General features: G+C 35.1%; 1 protein-coding gene across 1 annotated transcript in view; it reads left to right on the top strand.

Annotated features, from left to right (window-relative positions):
- Positions 1–16,302, top strand: part of LOC140161821 (integrin beta-3-like) — a 53,543-nt gene extending 37,241 nt beyond the window's left edge. Inside the window, exons 13-24 of the mRNA XM_072185118.1 lie at positions 1,350–1,537; positions 3,120–3,206; positions 3,664–3,750; positions 6,010–6,138; positions 7,225–7,297; positions 7,674–7,755; positions 11,545–11,672; positions 12,584–12,676; positions 13,412–13,541; positions 13,776–13,886; positions 14,996–15,174; positions 15,742–16,302. Coding sequence (XP_072041219.1) covers positions 1,350–1,537; positions 3,120–3,206; positions 3,664–3,750; positions 6,010–6,138; positions 7,225–7,297; positions 7,674–7,755; positions 11,545–11,672; positions 12,584–12,676; positions 13,412–13,541; positions 13,776–13,886; positions 14,996–15,174; positions 15,742–15,840 — 1,386 coding nt within the window. The 3' untranslated portion in view covers positions 15,841–16,302. The remainder of the gene's footprint in view (positions 1–1,349; positions 1,538–3,119; positions 3,207–3,663; positions 3,751–6,009; positions 6,139–7,224; positions 7,298–7,673; positions 7,756–11,544; positions 11,673–12,583; positions 12,677–13,411; positions 13,542–13,775; positions 13,887–14,995; positions 15,175–15,741) is intronic.
- Positions 16,303–16,752: the final 450 nt, after the last annotated feature.

The following is a 16,752-nucleotide window of genomic DNA, read 5'->3' as shown; positions in this document are numbered from 1 at the left end:
TATCATTGAGGTGCAATACAATGTAAGGTATAACAGATTCTAGTATTATCTATATTACTCGGGGAGCTAGGACCACTTGCTATGCACCCCACAGAACCAAACCAAACCAACTTTTTTAGGTTCCTGAGATGACCCAAAAACATAATTAGGATATTCCCAAAAATATAAACTGGACCCAAGGGGGGTAAAATGTCATCGAAATGTGCACAGGGTCAAATTTCAAACTTGCTCAAATTGCATTCCAATGTATTCCTCTAGTCACAATGATTCAGAAAATGTATAGTTTGACCTATTTAGGACACACAGATCTTGAGTTCATTTTGATGAAACAAATCAAATAAGGATAGGATTGCACCATCTTGGATGTTTCTTTACCTAGGTTACTCAGCAATATAGGTCAAGGTCAATAAGCCTCAAGGGTCATCTCAGGAACCTAAAAAGGTTGGTTTGGTTTGTTGCTGTGGGGGTGCAAAGCAAGTGGTCCTACCTCCCAGGGTATATATACAGAAAATACTGAAATTTAAAAAATATACATTAACGCCTTAATGTACGATCTTCTTAAATTTTTAGAATTTTCTTTTTTTCTTCCAAAATGATAATAATGCAATCATCATGAAAGTACCAAATACATTTGCACACGAAAAACATTGGGAATTTGCAAAGAAACAACATCATAAACTTCACCTCTATCACTCGAAATATCTCGCAATTTTTGGATTAGGACGCTGAGTGCGGCCTCAGAGTTAGTCTCCTACGCAGCCAGTTCGGTTATGCTCCCTCCACATGTGTGGAGGGAGCGTAACCAAACTGGATTCGTAGGAGATTAAGATTTGCGATCGTTCCGAACTTCCGACATAATTATTATCATAATCTGAAATATATTATTATGATAATATGTCGGACCAACAGAAAATCATCATGTTTTACTACAAATAGGGCGAATTTGACAGTTTGCTCATTGATGTAAGTTAGAACATGTGTAAGTATTACAAATATGGCAAAATATCGGTTATGAAAATAATAAAGCTAGGTAAAATTCTGAAAAAAATCTTTAAAAAAAGATCAACTTCGACCGATGTTTTTTAAAAGTCCGATTACGTTTGTAAAAAAAGTAACGAAAGGACTTTTGTTTATAACATATTGATAGGTCGACACCATCGATGTTATTAAAAGCATGCCATTTGTCATCATCATCATCATCATCATCATCATCATCATCATCATCATCATCATCATCATGACGTGTACTGACCCATATGACTAATCCGTAATCATGGTGTAGCTACAAAACGTACAAAATGTATTAGTTATGATGCATTTTTTGTGTACATTTATCTGACTGTTGACAGGCTATAACTTCCAAAATAGAATTGATAGACTCAGCACCCGAGGGAATCAACATTGCCTACACAGCCCACTGTGGAGAAGGAGACAATAGACCAGGAGAAAAAACCTGCACCGGCCTGTCAGTGGGCCAGGTGATCAGTTTTGATTTAGATATTACGGCAACCAGTTGTGAAGGGGATGTAAATCGTGGGTAAGTTTGTGTTCCAAAAGGGTCTTCTGTTGAAAAATGCTCAGATTTTAACCAAACCTATGTTAGTTGCTTTCACACAAAATAAATTAGAATAGTTGCATTGTTTTGGATGTTTTGTTTTGTACAGATAAGATAGTGCAGAGGCCACATCGTGGCTACATAAGGTCCCGTGCATCACTTTTGGACAAAAGAGCCAAGCCGGGTAGAATTAATCGTTAAAGTCTTCTCTATCTGTTTAACCCGGCTGGTAATATTGAAAAGTCATGTGGACTGAGATTTTGGTTCAAAGATGTGTTTTTTGAGACTTTTTCACAATTTTAACCCAATTATTTTAAATATTAAAGTTGACATAACCTCCAAAGAAAATTGTCTGCAACCTTAATTTTTGCTCTGAATAATAGAGGGCATATGAATATTTTATATCTGTGAACAAACGTTTTCCGTCATATCATATTGAGGCGAAATTTGGGTTATTAAAACATGTTTTTTTTCATGTTTTTTATCATTTTTTACCAAAAATTACCATTTCTACCCTTTCAATGTATTCAGCTGGATGTTTAATTGAAAAATTTATGTGACCTATAGTGTTTGACCTTCAACCTCCAGAAAAAAATAACCCATTTCAGCATGAAATACATATTATTTGGATTTTTCCAGTCTCAAAATACATAGGCCTATAGCAGGGCGGCCGCAATAACAAATCCTGTGATTTAAGATTTGGAGAGTCCACACAGTGATTTTGAGGTTATCGTGCAACATTTTTGAACTAAGCTTGTAACGGCGTTAAAATGTATCTACACCCTCTGATCTAAAACATTTCACTTCAAATACCAGATACGTTCAAGATTGTTTATTATACAGAAAAACATAGCACAGTAACGTTATGTTCACACATGACTTGTTATTCAATAATGAATATATAGCATTTTTTTATTTGGGGTTAAAGGTCATTAAGGAGTGACTTCCGGTTTAAAACCCCAAAATAAATTGCACACGTGTATCGACTTTAGCCAGTGTTTAAAAGTTGTACAAAAATTGGGGTCAACTGTCATTTAGGGGTCACTTCCGGTCAAAACCCAAATACGTTCAACATTTTTTATTAGCCAGAAAAAACATGGCAGAGTAACGGTATGTTCACATATGACTTGATTACATAGTGAATATATATTTTTTTCTATTTGGAGTCAAATGTCATTAAGAAGTGACTTCGCTTCGACTTAAACAATAAGTGCTAAGAAATTTTAGTTACTGTCACAAAAAATAATTGATGTATTTATTACTTATTTATTATTTTCATCTGTTTACAATGTGCAGGAATTCAATCATTTTGTTGGACTTTGGTAATTGTTTCTTTACTATCATTATTTATATTTATGTTGTATAAATCTTTGTATGTAAGCCTTCCTAAATAAACAAAGATGGAGCGAAAGAAACTGAAAATCAAACATGAGTTTGAACTTTTCAAGCCAAAATATGACCAATATCTAAGTTCTACTTTGTATCAGGCCCTCCGGAAAGGCACTCAACCACCAAACACCACACATTTAATGTTGTTTTCAAAACTTGAATCCCTGTAATTAAGGAATATTTTAAAGGCCAAGTTTGCAGAGATGTTCCACAATGTAGCCGACAGAATGCCAAATTTAGAAACGGAAATCGAAACCAACAGGTTTGTATATATCACTCAAATTATACATGACATTTATACAACATAATGGGTACAGTTTTAACAAGTTTTCCAATGTTCGATAAACTTTCAAACGAGATTTTTATACATTTTGGAAATGAGAAAGTTGTCGGATGTATAGTTATACCATTCTCCTTAGGCTACTCTTGTTTGTGGGGTATCAAGGTAGTAAATCCTATACATGTATTCTGGAGAATTCATGCCCCCCCCCCCTCCGTCCCTATTTAGGGTGTGTTAGTCTTTTGTATTATCTTCCCTCAAATTGCGTTGGACAAGCTTTTATTTTATAGAGAATACAAATTGATTTTTGTATAACGTGTGATTAGAACATTGAAGGTAAACGCAGTGTGCAGAATTATTAACTTGAACATGATGTGTGTACGATTTATGACAAAATAAGAATGTTGTCCATAACTAGTGATCTTCTTCTTTTTCATAGCTTTTATGTAAAAGCATACGGAATGAAAGCTGCCGCTGCGCTGGTGTTTGTAGACGTTGTTTGTTCCTGTGAATGCGAAGAAAAGGGGTGAGAAACAAGTAAAATAGATTCTTTTGTTATTTCTCAATCAAAAGGTTCTTATTTCTGATCCAATAAATTGCACTTACTGTGTACGTTTCGATAACCACTCGGTTATCTTTATCAACACTGAATGAAGACTGCTACTGTGAACTGGTCAACAAAGATAAAGATAACCGAGTGGTTATCGAAACGTACACAGTAAGTGCAATTTATTGGATCAGAAATAAGAACCTTTTGATTGACTTTACTCTACCGATCCTGATGAATTTGTTCAACCATTTTGTTATTTCTTATTTACTTTTGGGGTATTATGTTTTTTTAAATATCTACCAAGCGTAAAACAAATAAAAATTCCTTTAAAAAAGGAATGGGGCGCCCAATGTGAGCTGGACGGGATATGATGATCAAATACGAGAGAAATACTTCATGGAATGAAGCTTTCGTGTCAATTTGTGATTATGTGGGGTGGGAGTTCTGTTTTGGGGGCCTATTGTAGTGAGGATATTGCTTTGGATATTGAATATTGTTGAATTTTGTTATGCAGGGCCTATGGTATAATTATGATGGATAGTATAGAAGATACAAATAAGTAAGCTTTCCCCCCCTAGTCATCTATACACTCATTCCTGTCACACGACGAATTTCGACAAAGTCATGTAAACGTAATTTCGTTTTTCATCCGACCTCCGTCCACAAACAATCCTGAAATGTTGAAAACCTGGGGTCAGCGCACTCATGCCAGTTTATCCTAAGGTATGTGTCTTTTGTAGCCAACCCTGTGGCTATGAGAGGCTAGGAAATACTTAAAACTAATACAAAAAATCATACTCTCCTTTCATATCAAACAATTCCAAGAAATTGACAGGCCTGTTAAATCAAGGGTAAGATCGATCGATATTCTTCATGAGACGGGCACAGCCCATTTTTATGTTATTAATTCTGCTAAAAATAGTAATTAATAAATAACAAAATTACGTCATAATTATGACTTTAAATCGGCCATAGAACTCTATTTTAAACGGACAAAATAGCCATTGGGGCTTCTTTCACTTTACCGTGCTAGGAACCCTTCCCAGCAGTTAGGCATATTACAATAAATATTATTTCATTCAGCATTTTGGGTAAACAACTAACAAAATGATGTAGGCCTAAATCGTACATTATTGCTTTAAACTGCCCAACAACGGTGAACCATGAGTGAAAAGTCGCCTAATTGGGCTACCATATCGCGGGGTTGGCAACTCGGGTTGCAAATACACTTCTGACCTTCAACACAATCATGTCTTTCGAATTTATTCCTTTCTCTGCTGAGCAGAATTGAAATTCGTTAATTAATGTTTTTTATCAGAGATAGTCACCACAAAGATACTGAGCCGTGTTCTAATATTTGGTCACAGTCAGTTAGCAGTGAAGCATATAAACCAATTAGTGATTTCATGATTGGTCAGTGGTTGTTTTGTTTGGTTGAAGGATTAGGTGTGCAAAGGTCACTATGGACCACAATGGCCTCATTCCAGTGGCATATTATCAATAACCTCAATTAAACAATCATAGTGCAAAATTTGACCTTAAGTCGCAGAGTATGAGTTTTTGTACTCACATTTTCAAAGGTCATTCAATGAATGCACAAATGTATTGGGGTTAAAGAACTGTGCCCTGATAGATGAGCATGTTGTAGATTCTTCACACTGTAAACAACTAGTTCCTGTGCAAACATGTTCAAAACATACATAATTAGAATGGTCAAATGTCACCGTCTATCGGGTTCTAAAAGGCGGTAAACTGCAGTTTAAACCATACCTGACCATACAAAGGTCACGGTGTATTTGGTGTTTTTATAATTCCATTAATTTTGTATTTTAAACAAAGAATATACGCACAACATTTTATCCCGTGCACATCAGAAAACAATAATAAAATAAAATCCAAGCATATTGTGGTTTTATTTCTAAGCTGGGCATAATTTTAAGCAAAACAGTTACGAAGTAAATCTAGCAAGACTGAAATTAGAGACTTTTTGCAAAGTCAAGCCAAAATAATGGGGGACGCCGCCGTAGCGGGCGCCCCAATAAGGCAATTTTTGCAGGCACTGTGACTTTCGATACATTTTAGTGACCTATTCGCCTCCTCTTTCCTGTTCTTAAACTCTTTCGTGTTAGTATCATTGTATAATTATAAATAAATAAATGATAACCAAATTCTGGATGTTGCTAAAACACAAGATTTACCCATTATAATCCATTTTGATAAGCAGATCCCAAACAGTGATCTCTGCAGCGATGGGAATGGAACACTCGCCTGCGGCGTGTGCTACTGTAATCCTAATAGATATGGCGAAGAGTGTGAATGTGATGTAGAGTCGGGAACCGGTGAGGGATTTGAAAACTGTCGGGCGTAAGTAGTGGCCAGTGTTGTTATAAAGAAACCACAGAATGTACCAACGGTGATATTTAAAGGAAATATATATTCCTCGGACAACATCATATCATTGATATTATGAAGACAATAAATATGAAAATAAGACGTTTTAAATTGATATTCCGTAAAAAACAACTTGAGCGGTGAGTTCCTTCGAACGAGACAGATTTGACCTAGAAAAAAGTTCACGTCATGAAATGTATGAGATGTGCCTGCTTTGAGAGAAGGGACTGTAAACGCTCTCAATGCACAGAACGTATACTGTTGTTGTTCTCAGACAAAAAATCTAATCAAGTGTTACAAATGTAATGGTTTTTAAACATATGGATAAAATCTTCTTTTTTATATATTAGTTAATAATATTGTGATATTACAATTCATATGTATATCAAGTTGTTGAGAAATATTTGGACTAAACAATAAAAAATATTTTAGACCAATTTTAGAATTTGAGCGTGATGTTTATCCATATTGTATTTATTATGCAAATAAACAATTTCAATGGCCTTTTGTTCGAACCTTCCCGATTTCTGGTGGTAGAAGGTTGCATATTATACACGTGACTGAATGGCAAAAGAGCTCATATCCAGGGCTCATGTGTTTGTAACATGACTCATCATTTACTGTGACGCCACCGGTCTCCTGCTATGGAAATCAATTTTGCTTCGAACGGGGGAAGGACCGTACATTACCGTAGCATTTTACAAACACATTACTCTTTTTCAGGAGAAATACGAATACAAAAATTGCAACGAATGTCAACTTGTAATGTAATAATTATTCTCTTCGAATGGAGTTTAACCTGTTTTTGCAATAGATATGCCCTTTAAGTAATGTGCGTCTTTTTGTTAGTCTTTCTTTCTTTCTTTCTTTATTTCTTTCTTTCTTTCTTTCTTTCTTTCTTTCTTTCTTTCTTCTTTCTTTCTTTCTTTCTTTCTTTCTTTCTTTCTTTCTTTCTTTCTTTCTTGCTTGCTTTTCTTGCTTGCTTGCTTGCTTGCTTGCTTGCTTGCTTGCTTCTTATTTTCTTTTTTCTTTTTTCTTTTTCTTTTTGTCTTTTCATAGGTCTGACTCGACTTTAATTTGCTCTGGTCGTGGTGGGTGTTACTGCGGTAAATGTCAATGCTTTGAACGTCCGGTAATTGACGTTGTGTTATGTCTTATTTATGATACCGTTCTTTTACACCTTCAACGTACAATGAATCTTAAAATGAAACTTCTTCTTGTACTAGGGGACCCAACAAACCCCAAATGCTCTGATACATGTTGAACCATATCCATACCATGTATACACTTACAGATCAGGGAGGTGTTTTAAATAAATTCGAAGGTGCTGATTTTGACTTGGTGAAGGTAACATTACTACTTTGGAGGAAAGCGTCCGTGATGGGGGGGGGGGGGGGCACCGGATCTGATTGGAGGGCACAAGCCGTTTTTCGGCAATTTTCCTATGGGATTTAAAAAATTCAGATTTTTCTTCTTAAATATACTTGAATATTTTTTACTCTATTTAGAATCCTCTTGACGTCATTTCTGGACCATTTTGTCAGTGTGACAATTTCTCATGTGACAAATATAAAGGTGAAATATGTGGAGGTGAGTGCGAATTCATTACATGCGGATATGATGGGTGTTTTAAAGTTCCAATAAGCACGTTTTGTATCTAGTACAATCTAGTACAGGCTCTAGTTATACAACCTGTCTCAAAAAATGAAATGTGCGAGTAAAAACCGCAATTATAAAATACCGTTGTGACATGGTGCTTACTTCAACGTCAAGAGCGTAGTCTTAGCTCTCAAATGCCGTTTATTCTGTTCAATTTGCTTGTTTTAATCTCGAGATATGTTTAGTTAAGAACGAAAGAGTAAATTCACAATTGTGCCACTTTTACTAGGGAAGAGGGCTGTACATTTAATCAAGTTTATCAAGAGTTCCTTCGTGAAATCAAAAGTTGTTTTTACTGTTTTATCATAATAAAGGTGTAATGATTCTTTTTTCACTTAAATTCACAGATTAAAAGATAAACAAATATTTCACATTCAGCTGTAAAATTAAATACATGTGCATGTTAATGATTTTATCATGGTAAATACCGTTCTCTTTGTCACTCAAGACATGTTAAAAGACAAACAAATATTGCACACTTGTAGGTTAATTAGTGTTAATGAACGCGTATTACCTGTTGAGAGAGAAATTGGACAAAATAATGCAAGCGCGCTGATGTTGATGCGTCTAATGCACAACATCTAACGCATCAAACCCCTTGGTCAAACCTCATCCAGCAGGAATATCTCCAATATCCCACATTTCAACATTAAATCTATTTCAGTCATTTTGAATTGTGAATTGTAAATGTTAGAATAGCTGAACACGGTTGAGCATGACACTACACGATAAACGATAGAAGTGGCCCAGGAAATGTCGACCGAAACAACATCTAACGAGACTATGTGCCTCTCCAATATGGTGGCATGGCGCCTCCAAAAGTATAAGCTTTCCGGCCTACGATAATGATTGCTTCAAGTGACTTTCTTTTATTTCTTTTTATATAGGTAAAATTAACCGACGGCATAATAATATGCCCTTCCTGACTGCCATTCTGCCCTCAAAATATGTCCTCTACCGACGGCTAAATAGTACAAAATGTTGCACCAAATGGCGTCTTTTGCACCTCAAAAACAACGATAGCTTCAGGGAGACACCCCCTCTAACTCCTCCCTAAAGCACCGCGATGGCTGAGTGGCGCTTTGCAGTTTTCTTTTATTTCATATGGCACTTCAACCAATCTATTTGAGGAAGCCTGATTTACATGTACAGCCCTCTTCCCTAGTAAAAGTGGCACAATTGTCATTCTACCCTTTCGTTGTTAGCTAAACATATCTCCAGATTAAAACAAGCAAATTAAACAGAACAAACGGCATTTGAGAGCTAAGACTACGCCCTTGACGTTGATGTAAGCATCATGTCACAACGGTATTTTCTAATTGCCAAAGAATTTTTGAGACATGCTGTAGAACTCAAATTTCTGCACACAATTTGTGTAGTTCTTGCGCTACCCCAGCAAACACAAAACGTTTTCAACATCATTCGCAAAAGGTTATAAAAGGTTGTCAGAAAACGTTTAAATGTCGGGTTATATAAAGGGTACATTAATGGTATAAAACGTTTTCATAACATAAAATAACATTTGTTGGTAATTTACTGCACAGCAAACAGAAATGTTTTAAAGAAAACATTTAAATGTCGGGTTATATAAAGGGTATAAAAACGTTTTAATGACATTCCAAAAACATTCTTGAAAACTTGATACAAAACATTCTAAACAGAATGTTATTTTGGGGTTGAAAAAATATTTTGCAAAAAATGTTTGCCCAAAAATATTTACAATAACGTTTTTAAAATGTTTTCACGACCTTTATATAACCCCACATTTAAATGTTATTAAAACGTTTTGTAAAAAACATTTAAAGAACATTTCTGTGTTTGCTGGGTGCAAATATTTTAACATAATGTTATTAAAGTGTTGACAAAATATTTGGCCAAAATGTTTGCAAAAATAGTTTACAATGACATTTCGAAAACATTTAAAAAATATTGTTGTATTGTGTTTTTATACAAAACGTTTTAAAACGATTTCATGACCTTTATATAACCCGACATTTTAATGTTATTAAAACGTGTTTACCTAAACAAAACCCAAAATATAACTTATTTAAAACGTTTTAAAAGCGTTTTTGTGTTTGCTGGGACTCGTAATAAGTAAATGCCACTTTGAGTTGCACTCATGAACTGCACATTGGCAGCTTAATTTATTTAGGCTTGTATAATTATATTTATACGTTTGCATATTTGTGATGAGATCAAGCAAAATCAATCGGAAGTCGGAAGTATTGATTTTAAGATATAGGCAAACAAGGGTGTTTCTTATTGTTTTGGAAACTGTTTAATTGTTCAAATCTTTAGAACTGGCTGTCCAATTTCTGCAAAATGCGTGTTACAATCTAATAAGAAACTGAAAATTGAATATCATCCCAATTTCAGACTGATTTTGCTTGATCACGTCACATTTATATGAAATCTACTACAGATCACAGAGTTCAGTATTATACTTATTGATGATTGTCATCTTTACATTTTTATGATCTGAGATTACAGAAATAACAATAAACCCTGTAACATCTTCTAATTTTTGACCGACTGTCAAAAATGCGCACATTAATTTAAACTGTGTTGTTTCCATAAATAACAAACTGGCTATTACTTAGGCCCAACAGTTTTCATATTAGTCGAGGAAAATGGCCGTATAATGCTTTAAAAACACATTCATGATCTTTATATAAGCCGATATTTAAAGGTTATTAAAACATTTTGAATAAACGTTTTAAGAACATTTTTGTGATTGCTGAGTACACTCCTTGTGTGTCACTTATTAGGAAAAATGCGTTAGCCAACGTTAGCCATATATGTGAAATCAATGTGAAATGTTCATCAAAATCGGAGGAAATTTTCTGTTTTGTCCCATTTGGAGCCCAAATATTGACCTTTGACCTTTTTGTTCATAACACCGGAACAGTAAGCCCTATATAAGTCAAACTATATATTTTCTGAATCTTTATTATCAGAGAAATATTTTCGAATTGGTTTTAACAAAATATGAGTAACTTTGAACTTTGGCCCATGTATATACTTTGACCTTGGAGTGGGATTCCACATGTGATGTGGCTAACGTTGGGTAATGTAATGTATTATTCCTAATAAGTGACCCACTAGGAGAGTATTATGCCAATTCTGTTGGCTTTATCACCCTGGGTTCAATTGATACGCTAATCTGCAGTACTAGTAGCACACACCACAGGCCAAAATCTTTTGCACTGCTGCTCGTTACATCAGGGATCGATACAAAGGGATGGGCATCCTAGTATTACGTAACAAACCGGAAGATGTAGTTTAAGTCTAGACAATAGGCGTATTAGCGGCCATTATGTCTTCGACATGATTTTATTCACGTGTCCTTATACTTTAGTACACAAATATATAAGTTAACATGTTTACAATATTAAAATTATATTTTGAATAATCAATTATATTCTGTAGTAAATCGATCAAATGACGGTGATTGTTTAGGTATTATATGCTTGATAAAATTAAACTGTCTGACCAGCTAGTATTCTCCTCCGCCGTCAGTGTGATTCCAGACATTCCACGTACCATGTTGAGAAGGTGGAGGAGACTAAAGCTGTATTAACGAATACGCATGCGTTAAAAATGATGTAGTTTAAGTCGAACAATAGAGTGACGTAGTTTCCAGCATTGTTCCTATGCACTTTCACCCTCCTGGTTACATTCAACGCTACAACACTATCTCATTGTTTGGTAACTTTATAGGCTCAAAACGCGGGAAGTGTGTCTGTGATGAAAATACGTGGACGAGTAAATGTAACTGTCGTAGAGGCTATGCAGGGAATGCATGTCAATGTCCAGATACTAATGACGCCTGTATGGCTACTACCGGGGTGAGATAGTTTATTAATTTGTTCGATGTTTACTTAATTAAACCAGTTTATAAATTTCACTGCTGAAGGAGCCACAAATACATAAATATTTTTACGCCTTACATGTAGTTTAATATTGAAAGAAAAAAACGAAAATCAAGAAGTACAAGTGGAAGAACAAGAAGGAGGAATAAGAGTGTGTAGCAGGAGGATATGGAGCAAGAGGAGGAAGAAGAAGGCTGCTGTAAATCTTACAATGGTGGCTTGTCTTCTCGTCGCCTGTTTCTGTTCCCTTGTCTTTTAATATTCATCGTTTCATCCTTCAACATGTTTCATTTCCCACAAGGTAGTTTGATGCCTGTAGACCTTGCGTCACTGTTAACTAAATGTTAACAATGATGGTGCTATTTGACTTAAAATGGTTTTGACAAATTTACGAGGGTAATAACTTGTATATTGCCATTAGCAAAATGAATAAGAATATTTTTTTTAAAACTTTATATTGTAAGAATAACTCATAAAAAGAATTATTATTTGGACTCAATTTAAAACAAGTTATAGTATGTCTACGAGTACGACGTTGCTTATTACAGTATAGGTGGCGCCGTTAACTGTGTGAGTTGTCGAGCTTTGTCAGGTATGTCTCTGACCAGTCGTTATGAAGTCAGAGACACATCTGACGAAAGATTTACTACTTATTTAAAAAAATTTAAATATATAAAGAGCGCCTTCAATTTTCACACAAATTCAGTTTTTAGAATTACATGTAGTTAAAAACGAAGGAAAATCAATTGTAAAATAGCCAAGGTATAGCGAAGGTATACCTATAACTAGGTATGCATTATAGTGTGCGGTGTGGGGGTGTGTGGGGAGGGGGTTTGTGAAAGAGGGCATTTTTATCTTGCTATATCTTAAGTTGTTCTCCTTTATAGTTGCTCTGTAATGGATTTGGTAAGTGCGATTGTGGAAAATGTGTATGTGATGAACATTCGTCATTCCGAGGCCCAACCTGTGAAGATTGCGGGGTACGTAAACTTATGGTATATTTTAATATACCATAAAACAGCTATGAGGGGCATGGTTACTAGAGGCCCGTGATGATCTCAATCTCACGGTATGAACCGAAGCACTTGTGCCGAAAGTCATGGCATGGATTTGAGATCATCAAGGAACTATAATTTTACAGCGACCTGAATATAAAGCGGTCAATTTTTATTTTATATTATATTACCGTACAACTTGTACAATTGGTTCCATCATCATCTACGAGGTAATCGACGCTTTTCGAAGTGCGTATATTTAGTGCGCGGTAGGCGTAGGTTAGTGCGTAATACTAGTACTCGCACGCGATCGCAAAATGCGCAACTGAATTTGTAAACAAGTTTCGTTCATTTTATAGTAGGGGGTGGGGTTCTCATATCGGTAACTTCATTTAATGCTAAATGATATTAATTAAGTTATAATATTAAAATATCTTACAAATATGGACGAAAATATTTACATGGGCCTCGACAATCCCACCCGTTCGCATTTCCATACCCTCGAGGCTTATATTGTTCGAGATAATGAACGAAGTATGATTATACACTTACATGAAGCCATTTGACACGAATAAAGTCCGGAAAGGGGTCTGCATCGCCGTTAGATTGGGAACAACCTTATTCAAAAAAATGAGTAACATAGTATAAACATTAGAAACTGAAATTATAATGAATCAACTCTTCACTTATTCCCACTCCTATGACGCTCTCATCAAACAGATTTGTATTGGTGACTGTGGAGTGTTTCGAGAGTGTGTTATGTGTACGGTGTTTGAGGAAGGGCTTCTTTCCCCTGAGGAGTGTGCACAATGTTCTATGTTAATTGTCATCGAAAAGAAACTTCATTTGCGTAAGTTGCGATCCATTTTGCATATGTATATATAATGTGGAAGTTGATTCTTGATTTCTGTACTATATTTTTTTTATTATACATTATTATTATTATTATTATTATTATTATTATTATTATTATTATTATTATTATTATTATTATTATTATTATTATTATTATTATTATTATTATTATTATTATTATTATTATTATTATTATTATTATTATTATTATTATTATTATTATTATCAGCTAATGGTAGACTGAAATGTGAGACCCGCAACGAAGCAAACTGTACCATAATTTATCACTACGAAACACTACAGAATGGAACAGTTTTGGTCCATGTACAAGAAGATCCAGGTAGGTTACAAAAACGAATACGCCCACATCATACACACCCTCACGCACCCCGCATATATTACAATATTTGATCAATAAATCAATAACTACTTGCCTTGAGTAATATTCACATCTTACTTGTCACCAATGCGCTATAATTTTTTGGTCAGGGGTGTAGTACCCCCTTAATGCCTAAATAATGCTTCATATTTAAAAAAAATACAATGTTTGTTTGTTTGTTGCAACATTGAGTACAGTACTAGAGACTGTAACTATAAAAATTATACAATTGCAATTTTGCTTCTCAGAAAAAAATGAAAGATAGCATGGCAACAATGTTATATGCAGTGGAATTAATAACATCTTGGCCAACAGAAAAACTTTACTTGGTTTCTATACTAGTTCGGGGTCAAAGGCTATGCAAAATGAAGTTGGTCCACTTTTGACATTTTCGCGCATATCAAGCATGCATTGCGTAAAATCGACTTTCATGATTAGCATTTGAACTTTTGCTATTCAGAAAAAAATAAAAAAGGGTCATGGCATAAATGTGATATGCGATAGAATCAGTAATATCTTTCCTAACAGAATTTGGTGTCTTTCCTAGTTCGGGTTCAAACGCTATATGCGCGATTTTACGTAATCGCCCGAGTTGGGCCACTTGTGCCAATTTCGCACATCAAGTTTGTAACGCGCTAAACGAACTCTAATGCTTATCGTCAAAAATCTCAGAACAAAAACAAAGGTTTTTCACGATTTTCTTTCACTTTTTGACATTAGTAAATGATATTAGTAAATAAATAATATGATATTTATTTCAAAACCATAAATTAAAATACCACTTTTAAAATTACCCATCTCAAGAGCACCGACCAGATGGTTTATGATTCAACTCAATTCAGTCACTATTGCTACACAAAGACACGAAAGTTGTCTACTTAAACAATATTGGCCACCGATTTTATTGAAACAAAGCTTATGCAGTAGCTTAAGAAATTACCTTGACGACCAAGTAAAATTAAGCACAATCAATAAGTGACATGTTTGTCTAATACTTTGTCTAACTTGCATATTTTTTTTTGTTACAAACTGTACAGTCAAAAACCGTATTATTTTTTTATATTTTTCAGTGTGTCCCCAGCGTACAGTAGTAAAGGTAGATCCATGGGTCGTCGTCGCTATTATTATAGGTGTCATATTTTTCATCGGGATACTTGCAATCGTAATCCTGATATTGTACATACATCACCTTAACAAAAAGGAATTTGCGAAGTTTGAAATGGAAAGAAAACTTGCAAAATGGAATACGGTAAGGATATCTACCATGCATGTACAGTAATATATGTTCGTAATCACAAGGAGCGTAGCGTGTTTTATTGTTTTTTGTTTTATAACGTATCGTATTTCTGTTCTTTGGTCGGAAAACCAACTGCCGATGTATCGATCAGTCAATTGCATGCCCGTGTATCAAATTGCAACATGTAGACTTCACGAGAGCTTGTCTAGCGACATCGCTAACCACGGCTAAACACTGGTAACATTCACTTGAAGGTAAACCATACATAGTGAAAATAAAGGGGCCAAACGCAGAGCCATGAGGAGCCTCTTCCTCCTAAACACTCCGATGCCGACATATTGCACACGTCCTGTCAAACCGACTAAGTGGAATGCCAGCAATACCATTGTGAACAATCACATGATATATGGTGTCAAATGACGGGTGCAATCTTCTTCAACGGCAGTATAGATCCTGTTTTCATTCAAGACGCGGTTTTATTTTATTTTATTTTATTTTATTTTGCTGAAGACATGCCTATATAGAGAAGACAAAGGGTTGTTAAGACAAAGTTTCTTTGATATCTATTTTTTTTTTCAGAATACGAATCCCCTTTTTAAACCTACGACCACGACATTCAAAAACCCTATGTACGGAAAGTCTCTACAGATGGAACGACAAGACGAAGCGGGAACTTAAATCTTACTAACCAAGGTTAGAGAAACCAGAGGCGAAATTATTACTGGCAAACCAAAATCAGATGAACAGGCAACTGATTAGCAGATTAACCTAAGATATGAGTTAGTTTTTTACATACGGATGTCTTATTTTAACAACGGACTATTTTTTTTACTATTACTGCTGGACATAAAACAGTGTAGTACTATAATGTATTGCCTTCATCTTATAACTAATACTTCAAGCAATCATGACTTTTGGTTGCAGAATAATTATTACAACACGAACTAAAATAACATACATGCATAAAACACGTTCGTAAAAGCAGGGGCGTAGCTAGGTGTTGTGGAACCCAATGCTAAGGATACATAATGGCGCCCCTCCCATTCTTGAAACAATTGCCCGTGGATGCCGGTAAAATTTGGACAAATTGGTTATGTCGGTCTTAAAATAATCTCTCAAATGATTTTGTGCCGCGAAGCGCAACATCTTTTTTGACTTTCAATGCTTGGAGGGGCGCAGAATCGATGCTGAATAGGTCAATACGGCACTTCTATGGGTGGCGCCCAGCAGCCACCCATCCATCCCCAACCCCACCCCCATCGCCACCCCAGTAAACACAAAAATGTTTTTAAAACGTATTCTATTTTGGGTTTTGGTTTAGATAAAAACGTTTTAATAACATTAAATTTTTGGTTTATAATGGTCATGGAAACGTTTTAAAACGTTTTGTATGAAAACACACTGTTATTGTAAAATATTTTTGCAAGCATTGTTTGCCAAATATTTTATCAACAGTTAGATAGCATAATGTTAGAATATCTTGGTCTAGATTATTTAATACTGGAACTAAAAATTTGCAACTCACTTTTCTACTTTTGACGGCACAATATCATCAATCAGATGATTTACGACGTAGCAAAGTGAGTTGCA

The sequence above is a fragment of the Amphiura filiformis genome, chromosome 10 (genome assembly GCF_039555335.1).
Source record: "Amphiura filiformis chromosome 10, Afil_fr2py, whole genome shotgun sequence".
NCBI lineage: Eukaryota > Metazoa > Echinodermata > Ophiuroidea > Amphilepidida > Amphiuridae > Amphiura > Amphiura filiformis.
Note: the sequence above shows the minus strand (reverse complement) of the source record. Positions and strands in the feature narration are given on the sequence as shown.